The sequence below is a fragment of the Fundulus heteroclitus genome, chromosome 21 (assembly GCF_011125445.2).
Source record: "Fundulus heteroclitus isolate FHET01 chromosome 21, MU-UCD_Fhet_4.1, whole genome shotgun sequence".
Classification (NCBI taxonomy): domain Eukaryota; kingdom Metazoa; phylum Chordata; class Actinopteri; order Cyprinodontiformes; family Fundulidae; genus Fundulus; species Fundulus heteroclitus.
This window is the reverse complement of record NC_046381.1, coordinates 26,473,671-26,492,492: the sequence shown is the minus strand read 5'-3', so window position 1 is coordinate 26,492,492 and position 18,822 is coordinate 26,473,671. Positions and strand designations below refer to the sequence as shown.

Here is an 18,822-nt window from a genome sequence, read left to right as displayed (position 1 = left end):
ATAACTAGTGCAACAACATTATTGTGTAAGGTTAAAAGTCATACATTCTGCTAAAGTAAATGTTTTTAGTCCTTTTTTTAAAAGTCTCAATTATCTGTGGTTCTTTCAAATTGCCAGTGAGGACATTCCCATCCCGGGGAGTGGCTGAGCAAAAGGCACAAACACCAATGGTGCTCAACTTAGTTCTGGGGAGTGAGAGGCGATTTGTGTTTTTTGTAAGTAGTTCTTTTAGGTATGGTGGAGCATTTCCATAGATGCATTGATGGGTCAGAATGGAGACCTTGTATTCAATCTTAGCAGAAACAGGCAGCCAATGAAATGAGTGGAGAATGGGTGTGATGTGGTTGTACCTTCATACTCTCATCAGGATCCTTTAACCAGCATATATGGATAGGAAAATATGTTTCTACACAGCAATGATGAAACAGATTTTTATTTATGCTTTTCAATTCACAAATACTGCATATTACATATAAGAATAATGTTATTGATGTTACAATAACAAGTATCCCAAAAAGTCATGCTTTATTGCACGTTTGTTAAAGACTTTGTTATGTGCATTTTGAGATATCGTATTAGAAAAGGTTGATGGAAATGGTAAAAATTTGCAACTTCCTCAATTTTGCAAAAAAGTTTTTATACTCGCTTGAGGTGGTTTTTAACTTTTGCACGAAAGAGTTCGAACGGGAGATAGAAACATATTTGCCTAATAAGTTTTTACGTAGCAAACATTTACGTCACATGACTGATAAGCTGTATCCGCTGTCGGCATCTTCCTGGATATTCCCATAATTCCCAGAGAATAGTATTTCTTTCTTTACATCTCTGACAGGATGTAACATCACCAGTACTAGTTACAGTACAGTTGTACATTTAGCACAATTAGCAACACATTCCTGAAAACGCTGACATTACAGCCATGTGTAACGTCGACTTCTGACAGAATTCACTTTGGTTAATTCACTACAAACCAGTAGATGGAAACTCGCCTGACTCGCTGTATTTTCTTTTTTGCAACATTTTAAAAGTTTGCTCACAATTTCCATGACAACTGGATGAAAACATGCCGACTGTGTTGTGAGTTTCTAGCAGTATTGCCACGTCCGCTTATCAACTGTGATGTTGGGCTTGTTCACTTATACTGTTTACAAGGTAGAGGTAATAGAGCTGGTTGCTTGTTTCTCTTCCAGTAATGGACAGCACTGGCTTCTGTTTATTTTCTAAAATGCAGCTGCCTCAGCACAGAGGGATAGCTGATAAATGTCCTAATATTTTTTGTCTCCATTTCTTTTATGTAGTATCTGCACCATCATATCGTTCGTTCATTGTTGCAATACATCCTGCTGCTACAAATACTTGCAGTGATCATATTGTCTTACACATAACTTTTCTGTACATATAAAATGTCTCTTTTGGTTTGCTGCTACGTTCCTGACAAATTGCAAATACTTATATGTGTAATCTGTCTCTTTTGTCTTGTGTTTTTACTTGGACTTGAAATATACATTGTGAATGTGCAGCTGAATGACAATAAAGTCTGTCTAAGTCTCTGAGCAATCATAAAAAACGGTCTTACTATAATTTTAGATTTAAAAATGCTTTTACATGAAGGCAATGTTAGCACCCCTTTAGGGATGGGCCACAGTTAGGAATATACTTTATGAAAGGTTTTGGGGAATTGCATGCACCTGAGGTACATATTTAACCAGAGGTGGTTAAATTATTTGTAGCAGGCCATATGGTCCAAATATTCTTCCACTTCTCAGTGTGTAAAAAGTTAAAATAAAGACATGTTATGTCATCCAGTGTTTTCTTTCTCTCTTGCTCTCCTGTCTTTTCTGTAGAACTGTTGACAAGTTTGCTACAACCTTGAGTTTAGGAATATTACAGTCAGGGAGAATGTTTTCCCACCAAATCAGAATCAGATGGCATGTACAGAGGTGATGATTCCCTTATGTTAGTTGTTTGAAGACGTAGCGGTATAGTGTATGCTAACAGCTTATTTCCTTAGAGAAGAAAGTTTTGCTAATTTGCATTGCATATTCTGAACAACTTGGAGGCATTGTACTTCAATTGTGTCGGGATTTCCTGCGTGTAACTTGATCTTGTCTGTACTGGATTGAATCGTATTGGAATGAACTGCATTGAATTTAATGAATTTGGGGTAAACCGAAATGTGCATAATTGATTATGGGTCAAACATGGTCTATTCAGTGTGTCTCTGTGTTGCTTTGTGATGAACTAAACCTGTCCAGCTAAAACTAGGTAGTTTCACTCACTTCATTAAATTAATCTGGATTAAAATATGAATTCAATTCAATTCAATACAATTCAAGATTAGAATTTACTTGAACTAAACTGAAATCAAATTAAATGAAATTAATATGAATTAAATTAATTTAAGGGCTGTAAGATGACACAGTTGTTAGCAATGTTGCCTTGCAGCTGGAAGGACCTGGAATCACAGCCTTTATGAAGGGGGATTTCTCCCCTGCAAGCATGGATTCTCTCCAGGTACTCCGGCTTCCTCCCACAGTCCAAAAAACATGATTGTCCGTCTAAATAGCCTTCAGGTAATCTGTGTGCAGGCATCTTTGTCTTATGTGTCTCTGTGTTGTCCTGTGATGGACTGGCAACCTGTCCAGGGTGTACCCTGCTTCTTGTTCAATGACTCCTAGAGCTTGGAAAGGCAGGGCAAGTTTATTTCCATAGCACATTTCAGTAAGAAGACAATTCAAAATGCTTTACATGAACAGAACATATAAAAATGAAAACATACAGAGGAAAGGATATTGCCCTGGAATAGTAGGAGTAGGTCAGGACAAGTTACAAACTCAATCTAATGAAGTTTCAGTGAACCACAACAGTTTGAACTGAACATTAACATTTAAAGGCAACTCTAAACAAATAGGGTTTTAAACATGATTTAAAGGAACTCGGGGTTTCAGCACTTTTACAATCTTCTGAAAATTTGCTGCACTTATGTGGAGCATAAAACCTAAATGCTGGTTCCCCGTGTTTGGTTCTGGTTCTGGGTATGCAGACTAGGCTGGAGCCGGACGACCTGAGTGGTCTAGATGGTTGACAGCAAGTCTGTGATGTTTTTAGGTACTAAGCCATTCAGTGATTTACAGACTAACAGAAGTATTTTAAAGTCTATTCTCTGGAGATACATGGAGCCTGTCTCAGGACTTCAGAACCGGGTCAATGTGCTGTGCTACGTAGGCAGCAGCGATATGGATCAACTGCAGCTGCCTGATCAACTTTTTAGGAAGACCTGGGAAGACACCCAGTAATCAATCCTACTAAAAATAAACGCATGGATTAGTTTTTCCAGATCCTGCTGAGACATTAGTCCTTTAATCCTGGAAATGTTCTTCAGGTGATAGAAAGCCAACATTGTAATTGTCTTTAGATGTTTTTGAAGATTCAGGTCTGAGTCCATCACTACTCCCATATTTCAGGCCTGATCAGTGGTTCCTAGCTGAAGCAGCTGAAGCTGTGTGCTAAATTTTGATCGCTTCTCTATTGGTCCAGGTCTTCAGTTTAGTTTTTATTCAAATGAAGAAAGGTTTGGCACATCAATGCATTGATTTCTTCTAAGCATTTACTCAGTGCTTGAATGGGTTCATAGTGACATAATGATGTAGAGCTGTGTTTCATCTGCATAGTTATGGTAACTTAAGTTGTTGCTTTTTTATGATCTGAGCTAGAGGAAGCATGTACAGTTGTGTCCAAAATAATAGCAGTCCCACACCACTGGCTAGATAAACCACTGTTTTTGTTAGAATTTCAATTTCTACACTGCAAGTAAGTTTTCATGCTGCTGATTCTGTGAAACTGAATCATTTACTGAAAGGGGCATGTTAGAAATAGGGCAAAAAATAATAGTGCCAAGTTCAATTAGTTAGGTCATTGATTATGTGAAAAAAGAGGTGTTAAACAGGTGGCCCTTATTTAAGGATTAAGGCAACTGACGCTGCATATGCTGGCTGTGTACTTGTCCTCAGGCCAGCTGACAGCTTTGCTAGGGCCCGGGACAACACAGTGTTTTTGCCCCCCCCCTCTACACCTACCGCCACCACACCACACACACAACAACAAAAAAGTCAACTTAACTGCATACTTCATGCCCTGGAAATCTCTGTATTTTATATTGGATATTTTCAACCCATCTATTGAATTTAGTGCACTAGTTGATTTTTTCTTCATAAGAGAGCAGCAGCCAAAATATGGCCTTTTTTACCTGCTGTATATTAGCTAGTCCCTAACAAATGTGTTCCCTTCCATTGCAGGAGGTAGAATATGTTAGATACTTTGAGAATTCTCTGCCCTCTGAATCTGCTGGCGGTTCATTTGCCATCTCTGAGAAAGGCTTCCTTTTTGCCATTAAACGCACAACATTCATTCGATCAGAATCAGTCAGTTTTGTTGGTCATAACGTGGGATCATTGAAATTAACGCTGTGATCCATCTCTGAGCGACTATGCTCAGACTATTCAATCGGGCAGTAAGCCTCTCCACCTGCACTGTCTCTGTTATCGCTAAGGAGGGCTCTCTCTGTCTCCTCCTCAAACACACGCTGCCCCCCCCCTGCTCCCCGCCTCAGCTGGCTTCTGCTACGCTGTCTTTCAGATTGAATCTCTGCCATCTCTCTGCTTTCTGCTCTTTTGGAGCTAAGCTTAAATAATTCTGTAAAACAAAAGGTGTTTTCCCCCTTACACTATCTAGCAGATGCTATACTTTAAAATCACATTGATAAATGCATTGCTTGTTGCCTGGCTCTGATTGGGCATCATTCCTCTGCATTTCCGTTCCTAGACCTGTTCCTGACTCATCCTCAGTTTTAAAAAAAATATTTACTAATAAAATCCCTCGAGCCTTTGGTGTCATCTTCTCTTTTTTTTTCTTTTCTGTGCACCTGTGATTCTAATTTGCAGCGGAACAAACTTTCAAAGTTGCAGCCAGACGTTGTCCTAATGGTCAAACCATTTTATGTTGGAGTGGAGGGAGTTCTAATGGACCTTTATTTAAAGAAAACATATTACATATACCTAATGCAGATGTGTATATATATATATATTTCAGAGTGTCAGTTTTGGGCCCCCCTCTGTCCTGGGCCTGGGACAATTGACCCGTTTCCCACTGCATAAGTGTTACTTAAAATACAATTTATTTGAAGAATTCTGAGGTTTTACTCACCCTTTTAAACACACTGCTATTATTATGAACGCAACAGTGGATATTGAACAGGAGGCGACCCAAGATGGACCTTTGGGGAACTTTGAGCCCCAAAATGGCGATCTTGCCTCATCACGGTTATCAAGGCGTGTACCCTTCTCTGCCTCCCAACGAAGAAACTCAACAAGAGTTATCTTCTCACCGCCTGCTGATGGGTCCTCATGGTGGCTGGATCCTTCTGAGATGGTTTGTGGGAGTTGAGGATCAGCGGGGCAGCGAAGACGACTCAGAGTCATCAAAGGTAGGTAACTTTAATGACGGAACTTCAGGTAAGGTTACAAACAGGTTGACTCAGGAGTATAACTATGTATAACTAAGTATAACTATGGTTAACAGTTAACTAAGGTTGACTAAGCATCCAGTGAAGACAGAACATAAACCAGGAACTTAAATATGCTGGACAATAGTCAAACTGGACAAGAAACTAGAAGGAATGACACACACTAACTGAAAACATGCACAATCCAAGGAACTTAAACACTAATAAATAACCAAACACCTGAGGATTGTGACAGACCCAGTGATCCACGAGCTCAAACAGAACGGAGCAATCAGCAGTGTTGAATGCTGCACTGAGGTCCAATAACACCAGCACTGGTTCTTCCACAGTCTGAAAAGGCAGTCTCTGTACTGATGTGAGCACACAAACATGACTGAAAAATATCAACGCATCTGGTCACTGTTAGGGTGTTCAGTTTTTGAAAAACACCTTTTTCAAAAATGTCACCAATAAAGGGGAGGTTTGAGAAGGGCTTGTAATTCTGCAGTAGTAATTTGTCCAAATTGTAATTTTTCAACAGTGGTCTGATAATTGCTGTTTTTAGGGACTGGGGAAATCACCTGACCAATCATACGTCACGACAGGCAAAAGTGTCTTAAAGAAAGCTGTAGGTAGAACATCAAGGCAGCAGGAGGAGGAACTTAGCTGGTGTATGATTTCTTCTAAGCTGTTGTAGTTTATCTGGCTAAGTTGGGACATTTTGTCCAGAACAGTTCTTGTTGGAGACAGCTTTGGTTCTGAACTTCATATAGATGTACAGACTGCCCCCTCTAGTCTTTTAGTCTTTCTTGGTAAAGAAGTTTTCTAATTCATTGTAGGCGAAGGTGGAGTCCAGATGCCGGGGTCACATGGGAGTTAGTTAACCTGCCGACTGTGGCAAAAGCACAAGCATTATTAATGTTTTTGCTGATAATCTCAGAGAATAAAGATTGCCCTGCATTTTCAGTTGTAAGATAACTGAAAAGATAACCCCCCCTGCAACTTTCCATGGATAAACTGGTATAGATGATGGATGGATTGTCTTGATCTTTGCTTTTTGTCTGACTCTGAATAGGACAGCAAGTATGTAGACAGAGTAAAGGTTTAAATTATTCATTGACAGCGTAAATGGTTAGATGGAAAGGATGCCTGGTCTATTGGGAAAGCTCTGGTGATGAACCGAGGAGAGAAGGTGAGACCGATTATAAGCTGACAGCTGATGAGTGCAATGATCAGAACTTGTTCTGACAGGCTAACAGTTAGCAGTAGAGGATGAATCCATGGGAGGAGTGAATCTGCACAGAGCTGCTGCTGGCAGACGGCTGGGTTAGTTCCGCTTACTTTCTCTCTTTGTTCTTGCAGGTGGATCGGCGAGGGTGGATGAAGATCGTTGGCGGGTGGGCAGGCAGGTACATCCACATTAGTGCAGTAAGGTGACTAATCATAGGTGTATAGATGAACAACGCCATTAAGTGAGGGAAAGCTCATGCTAACAAAGCTTGGGAAATCTTCACTGACTTCATTCAGGCCTTTCACAGGGAACTGGAGGTGGATGAAAAAAAGATAACGGACGATCCTGGAAGGAGAAAATGTGAAGAAACTTTGTTTCGAGACTGACAGGAACAAGGGAACACAGAGATCTCAGGTCAGGTTACCATGCTAGGTGAGCAAATGCTCAGACGGCTTCCGTTTGCCTCCTGCTCCTCTTTGCTCTCTCCTAGTCTGCACTGATATAGGAGCACCTGAAGAGCTGCGGCCTGCCAGTCACACCCTGCAGGAGAGAGGAGAGAGGAGAGAGAGAAACGCAGCTACAGCCACACCAATCTGCAAACAGACCTGTGGACAAGGGATGAATGGAGGGATAGATGGACAATGCACTGAAAACATTTAGACCCAATAACCTCTGATCATTTTTATTCCATATTAAGACCATTGTGGGAATGTGGTGAACCTTTATAGCTGATCACCATCTTTATCACAGGATTAATTGAAATAAACTAAAATGAATTTAATTAAAATGAATGTATCAGAACTCTAATAAAATGAATTTGAATTAAATTGAACTGAGCTGAATATAATTGCACTGAAATAAACTGAATTTAATTTATTTGAACAAAATTGAGCTGAACAAAAAAAAAACTGAATGAAATTGGATGTAACTGACCTGAACCAAAGCTAAAATGAATTGCCCTGGCTACTGCAAAACCATGTTTTTTTTTCTAGGTCGTATGATGGGCAAGAAAGAACAAAAATTCCAACAGTTTTGCTTTTATTGGCTTCAGTGGTTAAATATCAACATACAAAATAGTGTCCCACTGGCTGTTAGTTCTTGATGCAGCTGTCCGACCCCCCACCTCAGGAGTCTTGCTGCATGTTCACCCTCCTCCATTCTCTGCCTTTTCTTGTGTGAAGCACTGTGTCTAAAGGCCAACAGTGCCAAAACAAACGTCAAAAACATCTGATCACGCAAAGCAATTTACAAAACGATGGGCACTTCTCGTTGCTTTTTTAGGTTTTACAAAGATCCAATGTATTAATATGACCGACTTTGCTATGCACTTAAATACAAGAATGTCATTATAGCTTTTTTCATCTTCCAGTTGTAAATGCATTGCAGTTAATCATGGCTCATACTGTATATCAGCAAATTTGAGTGCTCTCCTGCTCCTGTGTCATATTGCACTCCAAAACAGGGAGAGAGCTCTTTGGGTTTTAGAGTTAATGAAATCAGTTTTAGCTTCATTTACTCAGTATGCCGTGAAAAGCAGGGGGTCACTTATTATTCAGCCTTTACTTTAACACCTCTGCCTGAAGACGCATGTTATCAGAGGAGCTGGAGTGCCTCTCCCCAAAGGGGGATCCCTGATTGGTCTCCAGTTCAATTAAGAGCAAATTTTAAGAGTGACAGGATTTGTGCCTGTCGCAACAAAGGGCAGAGTGTTCTCTGTCTGCCTGAGAGACTAATAACATTCCAGCAGGGTCTCTGCTGGCCTAATGACTCAGGACGAGCTGTGCCTGCCCTGCACTTGTTGGGTCGCTGGTCAATCTCCACCCCACCCGCACCTTACTTCCATCACGGATTATTTCTGTGTGCTGCTACAAACTAGTTTTATAACCTTTTTTTGCCACAGAGGCACAGACAAATTGGACACGCCCTTGCTAAATACAGACCATGTTAGATTTTAAAGCATTATGGGGCTTTGACTTGAGAGGTTTTGCAGTTTGTGTGTTTGTCTTAGTTGCAAACCAGGTGCAAACCTGGTTTTAACCATTATTAACATCTACATTTGACTAAAAGAATGCTTAAACAGGGCTCTGCCTCCTCAACATGCTGTTGTCTAAACTTATCTGAAGAAACCCAGCTGGCTCTCCTCTCAGCCAAATAATTGTCAGTTCATTTATAATTAACCTTTTAGAAAAAGTTATGGTTAGGGTTATAAAACTGATTTATCTTTTTTTTTAAACAGCACATACATTTTGATGAATAGCAATCTGTGTTTTGTAAAAAACTTTCAACAGAAGCTTCTTTGCTTACAGTGTGCACATACATCATAAATGCTTAAGGGACACTGAGAAGTTTAATTTTGTCCATTTTACTGATCACTGAACTTTACTGATCATGCTTTGTGCACCCTATTTTGGTCCCACTTTTTAATTTCTTTTTTGCTATGTATTCAGCCACTTGGACTAATCTTATAATTTATGGTAGGTTATGAAATTTTAGGGTTTCATTACTGACCACTTTTATGCAGATAGCACTCAGCTAAGCTGGTCCTTCCAAATCTGAAGAGTTTGTTAAACTGTCTTAATAGTTCAGTCCCTAAAATAAATGAGCTGGTTAAAATGAGTCCCTTTATCTAAATTCTGAGAAGACCGAGAGTCTGATCATTGCTCTGGAGAGCATGGTTCCTCTAATCTCGCAACCAATTAGATTTATAAACTCAACTGTAAAGCACAATTTAAGGAATTCAGTTCCAGTTTTTGATCAATGTCACCTGAAGATTACTCAAAACATCTTGTCCAAGACAGTTTCTATCCTTTGAGAAATATTTAAAGCTGAGAAGCTTTTGTGTCACAGCAGGAACATGAGATTGTTATAAATGCTTTTGTTCCCTCTTATCCAGCTTGTTCCAGAGACTTTAGACATAAATCAACAAAAACATCATTGATCACCTTCCGTTGGTTCCTGACTGCAACAAACTGGAACAAATAGAATGACTCACACCACTCCTCTTCTGTTGTTTTTTTTTATGTTTACTGGTTAATTTGAACACTTATTTAAAAATACAGGCTTTAGCATTTCAGGGCCCTGCTTGATCAAGCGTCTACCTTGTTGTTAAACCTCATACTTCAACTCAAGCCCGCAGGTCCTCAAAGTAAATTCTATTTATAGTCGCAAGGACCCGGTATGAAACTCAAAGATCACTCTTTCTTTGCAGCTTGATTGTGAAATGAGCTTCCTTTGTTTTCACACTCTCTTCACAGTTGGGGCTCATTGAAAAACAGCTGAAGATGTATTTATTCAAATGTGATTTTTTAAAGATTTTTTGTTCAACTATGATTGTTCTTATTTATTTATATCCTTTAATTTCTTTTTTGTCTTTTTTAACCATCTACCTGCACTTTTACTCAGGTTATAATACTATACTCTCTTTGTAAAACACTCTCTAACTGTAAAAGGTGCTATGTACATAAAATGTACATGTTTCCTTTGTATTTGTGACATTACAACACACACTTCAAAGCAAGTTGTGTGACTGGCCAACATTGAGTTGTGTGTAATGCGGAAGGAAAATACAAATAAATCCCTTAAAACTGTGCGCGTTCACCAATGAGTCAGCGGCAGAGCTTTGTGTCTCTGGAGTTACGGCTGTAAGTCTTTTGTGGTTTGTCTCCAAAAGCTTCACACGTTTACAGACTGAAACATTTACAGACTCTTTTTTATAGAATAGCTCAGGCTCAGTCACACTGGATGGAAAGATTCTGTGAACATAAATGTCAAGTCTTGTCAGAAATCTTCAGCAGGGCTGAGGTCTGGATTTTGACTCGGCCAATCGGATGTCAGTATGCTCTGATCTAAACCATTCCATCGTAGCTCGGGCTGTATCTTTAGGGTTATGATCCTCCTTGAAGGGGAACCTTTTCCAAAATGGCCATGCGTTATGTCCACCAGTCTTCCCATCAACTCTGACCAGGATTCCTCTACCTGATAAAGAACTGCATGATTCTGCCGCCACCATGCTTCTTTAATGAATGCTATATTCAGAGAGGGTGTAGTGTTAGTTCTGTACAACACAGTGTTTTACATATAAATCAAAAGTTTGCTTTTTGGTCACCTGATGAGAGTATCTTCTTCTCTATGTGTGCTGTGTCCACTATATGATGCTGTTTGTTCACTAATGTTTTCTAATACACCTCTCAGACCCTCACACAACAGGATTCAGACTAGGATTAAGTCCACACAGGTAGACTCTAGGTACTAAGTGTGTGGCTTCTAAAGGCAGCTGGCTGCACTGTTTTTCATTTAAGGGGTGCCTGAGCAAAGAGGGCTGGTTATCAAAGCTTGCAACACCTACATTTTTGTTTATCAGTGGAACATTTTGAAAACCGTATTCATTGTACTTCCACTTCACAATTATGCACCACATTCTGTTGGCCAATCACTTATAATGGCAATGATTCAGGCTGCTGCTGTGACTGTAATTTGACAACATAGGGCGGATGAATCATTTTGCAAAGCTCTGATGTTTAAATGTCTTACAGTTTTGTACAACCCCACAGTAGCAGCCTGGATGAAATGTCACAGAGTACCCCATGTGAGGATTAGCTGAACCAGAATGGGTTAGCTGTAGGTTTTATCAGAATGTAATTTATTTAATTAATTTCTTCACTGCAGACACACACTGTTTCAGGCTCTGTATTTAATCACCCGTTCATTTTCCATTTAACTGGTAATCATATAAACATTTCAGGGATGAATAATAACTACCCATATCTATGTTTGCTTTCCATCTGTATGAATTCCATATTATTGCTTTCCAGTGGTTAAATATTTGATTCATAAATTATTATTTTTTGAAACATTTCATTCTTTTTAATTAAACCCAATGGTTTATGTTCACAATAATACATTTTTTGTTAATTCCTAATAAAATCTATAATTCATTGAGGACGGGTACTAAAACCATTTTTTTTACAAGGTATAAATTTACCATATGACTGGATTCAGCAGCTGACACATACAGCCAAAAAAACAAAATAAAAATATTAGCGAATAGAAAAATGACTTTTCACAATGTTGAAAGACGCTGTACTGCATATTTTACTCAATTCTGGTAACAATTTTCTGAAAATTGTTTGAATGGTGTGTTTTGTTTGTGCTCCGAAGTTCTGAACTGGAAAGTGTCAGGTAGTAGTGAGTATCAACAACCAAGAGGACATTCAGAAAATCCTACAAGTCTTACAACTGATTACATTTTATGATTAACCCTGCATTAGCCTGGTTTTAGTAGGATAGGATATCATGCATAGTTTTGAGTTGTAACTTCCAAAAAATTCAAAATTAAATACAAACAAAAAAAAAATAACCTACTGAAATTGAAAGTTACATGCAACAGTAATGGAGCATGAAGTTATGAGATCCAGAGAGTCAGGATGTCAATGAGAGGCACGAACATTGAAGTATCTATGTTTCAATTTATGAAGCCAACCCCCAACATCAAAAGAGAAATAGTTAATGTTTCTGTGAAATTAGTAAAAGATCTGATATTATAGTAAATGTGACTGGTCACAGCAAAACAAGGAAAAGGTCTCCCCAGGGCCGTTTTGAGTTATTTACACATTCAGAAAGGGTGGATTATAAGCTTTCCAACAAAGTCAAACTTGTGGAAATCAAATCAAAATTGAAAAAGATATGACCTTTTGAATGTTGGTACTCTGCAAAGAAGATTAGGGAGAAAACAAGCCCCACAATTTCTTTAGAATCCCCGTCAGCCAGGGGGATGTTAACATAAGGTGTTCATTTGAATGACTTTGCATAGCTTTCAGCAAAGCGTCCCACCCCTTTAATGCCGGTCAATAGAGGGTCCAGATTAACTCACTGCGCTATTTTGTTTATCTAAAGATAATTTACAGCCCTGCATTACAATATCTGTGTTATATCTGTGCATTGAACAAATTGAAACAATCTTTCAACTCTCCAAAGAATTACCACACCAAATTGAACTGTAAGACAGACAGACACACACACACACACACACACACACACACACACACACACACACACACACACACACACACACACACAAACAAAAACAAAAAATAGCAGTCATTGTTCACAAAATTGGTAAATGCTTAACTGTTTAAGTTTTTTGTTTTTTTTATCTCTGCATGTTTTTTGTGTCTGCAAGTTGCATCATGCACAATGGTGTTGTGGCTTTTTAATTGCCTATTCTGTATTTTTTTTTTTAAAGGAACCTTTCAAAAAGCCTTTCATGGGCACTTGTTAAGATGACATTTTCCATTGCCATACAATACACAATTATCAAATGGAGCAATCTTTCAGGTATAGCAGCAATTAATCATACAAAAGAAGAGATTATGCATTTCTAGCTCAAAGACCACAGTCTGATGATAATGCAGCTCTACATAGAGATGTTGACACCTATACACTACATTTTGTGCTAGGGCCACCCCTGCTTGGAAGTGCAAATGAACCTGGTTGACCAAACGTCCTCTTTTGCCTGAACATTTTGTCTTTGGCATCCAAGGGGACTCATAGATTAATCAAAATGTTTGGTTTTCCTCAGATTTTTACAGGAGCATTAGGTATGTAGTTATACTAGCTGGTACGGTGCAAGGAATACGACAGCCTTTCTTTTGTGTGATATCATCTCTGAGCAGCTGTCTTTTGGGTATTTTTCCTCTTCTCAAAGAGCAGCTGTTTACAAGATGTCAAAGCTGGTGTAGCTTTACGAACGCATCTCAAAAGAAATGTATCTTATACCATCCCGGTCACAACTACTGGGTGGTGGAGAGCACCGTGTGCAAAGCTAGCACACTCCTCTGGGGTGCCGGTACCTGGACCTGGGAGTATAGGATGTGTGTGGTGAGTGAGAGTGTGTGTGTGTACTGTGTCCCTTGTTTTTTTTTATGGGTAGGAGTGTTTGTATGTGGAGGCACTAGGGTGGGAACGTTTGAATGTGTAAGTGTTTTTGTTTTTTTTTGTCAGGTTGGGTTTTGGACTGTTCCCTCTCCTGGGACATCTCAGGTCTCCACAAAGTTTCTCTTCTTTTTTCCTCTTCTACCTTTCTATTTCAGTGTCCACTGAACATGACATAGTCCCAGCATAAAATCTAATAAAGTTTCTTGCATATATAAATCAAGCAGAGCACTATGGCAAAAGCAGTAAAGCTCCACTTGGGAAAGTAAAATCTGTTGGTCTCTCTTTGGCAATAAGGCAACAATTATTAATGCTACATCGCCAGACAGGACACACACACACACACACACACACACACACACACACACACACACACACACACACACGCACACGCACAAAGCTGTCATTAACATTTCTATGAAATGACAAAGCATAGATTTCTTAGTTCACATGGACACAGACAAATATGAAAAGGCAGTGTAAGTTCAATAAGTTTATTATTATACTGCCAAAAGTCTTAGGGTGCGCTACAAGTGGACAGAATATTTTGAGAGAAAAAAAACATCTTACTCAGAATAACAGCAGATTGCTTCATTTTCTTTGCACTTTAATCACACAATGCAAGGGTTGTTGCAGACACAGTGGACCTAGGACGGGAGCCAGCTTTCTGTTAAGTCACTGAATGGGGATTCTGTCTGTGCCATATACTTTGAAAGACTTTCATGCTTATTTGATAAGCTACCAAAACTGAATAGTTGAATAGAACTGAAAACAGTGGGAATATCCTTTATTATCTCATAGTGAAGAAATCCAGGTTTCTCAGCAGCAAAGTGAAACATAATTGGAAGCATGCAAAAACAAACAAGGGTGAGAATTACAAAAATAAAAATAACCCTATTAGACTAGGCAGCGAAGGGAAATTTGCATCATAAGAAAAAATTTTACATATTAGTAGAGTTATCAGTTACTAAAAAGCATAATCAAAAAAGAAAAAAAATTTGCAACTGACAGTGTGAGCTCAAGATTGTGTTGAACGTGTGTATTTATGCAGAAAAACAGACTATTTACAAGAATAAAAAAGTCTGGAATGTAAGATCAGCTCTTCAGCAAAATATGGATGGGCAGACACGGAGGATGAAAGAAAATTAGGATGAAGAAGAAAATTTTTGTTTGTTAAATAAGTGACTTACTGAGACTGCTGCTTCTTTTCATAACTACATTAAAACAAAATTAGTAGAATATTTCCTCAGAATATTATTTTAAATTCTACTTTTTTTATTATTATTCCCATCATGTTTTAATTCCAGATATTCTAAAGGCACTGTTGACTCATGAAGTTTGTTATTTGACTCTTCCATCTCACCTCGCAGATAAGGCAGAATTTCAATATGTTTGAAGTATAAGTCTTCTGTTTGGGGGCGTTAAAGTGTTTCCTGACGGAGTCTCTTCGCAAATTCAAAATATCGTCACCCTAAAATAAAGCAGTTATAACTGAAACTTCCTCTACCATTTTATGTGCGCGGGTTTTTGACGTGGGGGCTTGATGGGGAACCTCCGATTACTGGCCTGGGTCCCGCTTCATCTACCCGACTTTAAAGCGTAAAAATTCGACTTCCCTGTACAAACAGCGCATCTCGTGTCTACGTGTTGCAGCTGACCCCGCATTTAGTTACAACTCCATTAATCCCCGCATCTGTGTAGATCTAAAGCCGGGGAAGTAAACCGCGAACAACAGTTCGGGAAATTTCAAAATAAAATCCACTCATCTGTCGGCAGGTTTCCAGAACCCTGAATGCGCAGCGCACACGCCTGTCTGTTTATCTGTCTGCATGCTCGCTCCTTCCCTCCTCCGTGAGTCCTAACGGTCAGTGTGCGGGGACGGGGCCGGATGCAGAGCAGATTCTCTGAGGTGGGTGTGTGTGTGCGTGTGTGGATGCTACAGTGATCCTCTAAGACTGACGTCTCTCCGGTAGCGCAGAAGAAGACCGCAGCCGGGTTCTTTCACACACTTGAGCGCAGCCAGGCAGAAGCCAGCCGCTGCCCGCAGAGTGAGGCAGGAATCCACGGAGCGGGACTCCAAACTTGAGCGGGGAGGAAGCTGTAGTTTCTCAGCATGTTCAACCTGCGGAAAGCTGCGTTCAGGCACGCTCGCCCTGTGACTGTTTGATTCAACTGGAGTGCAGGCTGCTGCTGCTGCTGCTGCTGCTGGGTTTCCCCCCCGTCTCTCTTTATTAAACGTCTGATGTGAAAAAGCGAACCTCTATACAACTGAAATGATGTGGACCTCTCATGACACTGTTGGATTTGTTTTCCTAGCCGGATTCTGTGTTCAGTTCGGATTCTCCTTTGAAGGTAAGACGCTGATCGTGTTGGGGCTTTTCTTTTTCTTTTTTTCTTTTTTTTTCATGGGCTGCCCTGTTAAAAGTGCGCAGCGCAACGGATGCTGCGGAGAAAACGACTCATATTAAGTGGATGCGCACTGGGAACAAGGGATGAGAAATGAGGAAGGTTGCGTCTTTTTTGAAACATAAGCAACTGGTGTTTTTTAATAAGTCACTTATTTTTCTTGTTGAGGAGAATCGGTTGCTGTTTATCCGGTTTCTCTTCACCACAGTGAAACAGATGGCTCGGTAAAGAAAGAGCACTTGTTTTAAAAGCTGCCCTGCTGGTTGGAGCGCCGTGGAGAGCGGCTGCAGGAGCTGTCCGCGGTGCTGAAAGCGCCACGCAGACCCCGGCTGGCTCATTCTGCCGAGATCCCCACTTTGAAACAGCTTAAAGGATGCACATCCTGCACACAGAATAGTTGAAATGCAATAAAAGCTAAACGGTGGCAATCCTGAAAATAAAACACACTCACACACACACACATCTATATATACACATCTCTTTCCATTAAAGATCGATAGGTTGCAGCCGAGTTTCTGAGATCCGCTTTTCCCCGTTTTAATGCACTTTCTCTTAGATTACTTAACACACACACACAGACACACACATATATATATATATATATATATATATATATATATATATATATATATATATATATATATATATATATATATATATATATATATATACATTCATATATATATATATACATATGTGTGTGTGTGTGTCTGTGTGTGTGTCTGTGTGTGTGTGTAAAGAACAACTCCAGAAAAAAATAAATCCGCTGGAGCCTGTGCGCCATGAAAAGTCTGAATAATCTAACCATGCTGCCTTTTACCCGTCAAAGTGTCGTCAGTATTCTGTGAATTGAGGACTGTGGGAGACTGGAAAGATGGGAATCTACCTTCGTTTGCTCAGGAGTGTACGTTTCATGTGCTCCTCTCCACTGCATGCGCCTGAATTGATTAACGGCCGTAGAAATCCCAACATCGTCATTTCTCCAACCCATCATAACCCATCCTCACGACTTCCACCACCTTCTCACCCCTTCCTTTTCTCTTTTTTATTTTTGGTCCACAGGTCGCTTTACGGATCTGCCATCCAATATGACAGTTAAAGAGGGCCAAAACATAGAAATGGCATGCGCCTTCCAGAGTGGAACTACGTCTGTGTATTTGGAGATCCAGTGGTGGTTCGTGAAAGCTCCGGAGCCCACTGACAGCGAGGAGGCTGTTGACGCTGAGGAGGTACAAAGAAACCTCTGTTTGTGCTTTGACTAAAGCTACCCCCAACCCCACACCCCAGCTTCTTCCCCTAATGGAGAGGTTTTATTGCTGAGTTATAAGCACACCCACTCATTAAAGGAAAACAGGCTTCATCCAAAGTGATCTGCGCGCTTTTACGCACAAACACCCAAACTCACCGACCTGTTCAGCACACGTAAAATCTGCCTCTGAGCTTTTGGTGTTATTGCCATGTGTGGAGATTTAATGTGACCCGAAACTAATGAAAGGCAGCTATGCATACGTTCAGACACAACATTATGACCATAGAGAACATTGTGTTCTCATAGCTGATGTGTTACAAGCAGAACAATTATCAAGCAGAAGCATTTCAGCAAATTTCACAAGGGCCACATTGTGACGACTGGAAGACTGGATTCAGAGAATCTCCAAAACTACAGTGTTAGAGTGGTGTTCCTGGTTCTCTGCTGTGGTCAATATCTTCCATATGGTCCAATGAAGCAATACTTGTGACATGGTGAAAGGGTCATGGGCAATGCTACTATGGTTTAAATCATTGAGTGAGTTATGCTGGCGCTGATAGAGGGGTGTCGGATTACACAGTGTGTTGCATAGGCACAGCCCAGTCACAGCTGTATTGCTTGATGACCATGAACTCCTTCAGCAAAATATGACATTGCATGCCAAAATAGATTGGGAATGTTTAAGGAGCATAACAAGGAGTTTGTGGTGCTGACTTGACCCCTGATGTTATTCCAATTTATAGGACTTAAAGGACCCGCTCCTCACATGTTGCATGTGGTCATGATTATATGCCTTCTCCATGCACATACACATTAGATATAATACATCAACTATGTAAATTTTGAACTACATTTGTCTGTGGTTATTTTTACTTTGTTAGTCGTCATTAGTTTCCCTGGTTGGTTCCTTTTGGCATTCAATGAACCGATTTAATCTAAAAAGGAAATTAATACCTAATTATCAGTGCTAAGTTTTTTACTTTAATATAATGATAATGTTTATTATTACTTTTTCAACGTTCATATTAATTATTACAACCTGTTGCCAGAAATTTAATAAAGTCAGGTAAGAAACAGGAAGAATATTGTAATTTTTAGAGATGTACCAAGTGATCAGCCAGATATCAGAGTTTCCCTGGATTGGCTCTGGTCTGTGATTGGCAGGTCAACAAGTGAAACATCTTTCCAAGACTACAACCTCTAGTTTCTTTTTTGTGTTTGGAAATAACTGTTCAAATATGAATCTGCAGGTCTGAACTCAAGGATAACTCGAGCTCGGAATTCAGTGAGACCAAAACATTTTTTTTTTTTTTAAATCTGTCACTGCCGCTGTAAGGCCCCCAGACCCAACAGGAAAGGACATTAAAGTAACAAGCCTAAAACCTTTTTTAAATCTTCCTTTTCCTTCCCATTTAAATCCAAATTTGGTCATAAATTCCCCCTTTACCTTAAAAAAAAACACTAATAAAAATCCCAACACATTGAGGGACCCATCAAGGGAACAAA

At 39.7% G+C, this 18,822-nt stretch overlaps 1 protein-coding gene across 1 annotated transcript in view; it reads left to right on the top strand.

Annotated features, from left to right (window-relative positions):
- Positions 1 to 14,725: 14,725 nt before the first annotated feature.
- vstm2a (V-set and transmembrane domain containing 2A) overlaps positions 14,726 to 18,822 on the top strand; it is a 114,043-nt gene continuing 109,946 nt past the window's right edge. The window contains exons 1-2 of the mRNA XM_012851582.3: positions 14,726 to 16,013; positions 17,130 to 17,296. Coding sequence (XP_012707036.2) covers positions 15,935 to 16,013; positions 17,130 to 17,296 — 246 coding nt within the window. The 5' untranslated portion in view covers positions 14,726 to 15,934. The remainder of the gene's footprint in view (positions 16,014 to 17,129; positions 17,297 to 18,822) is intronic.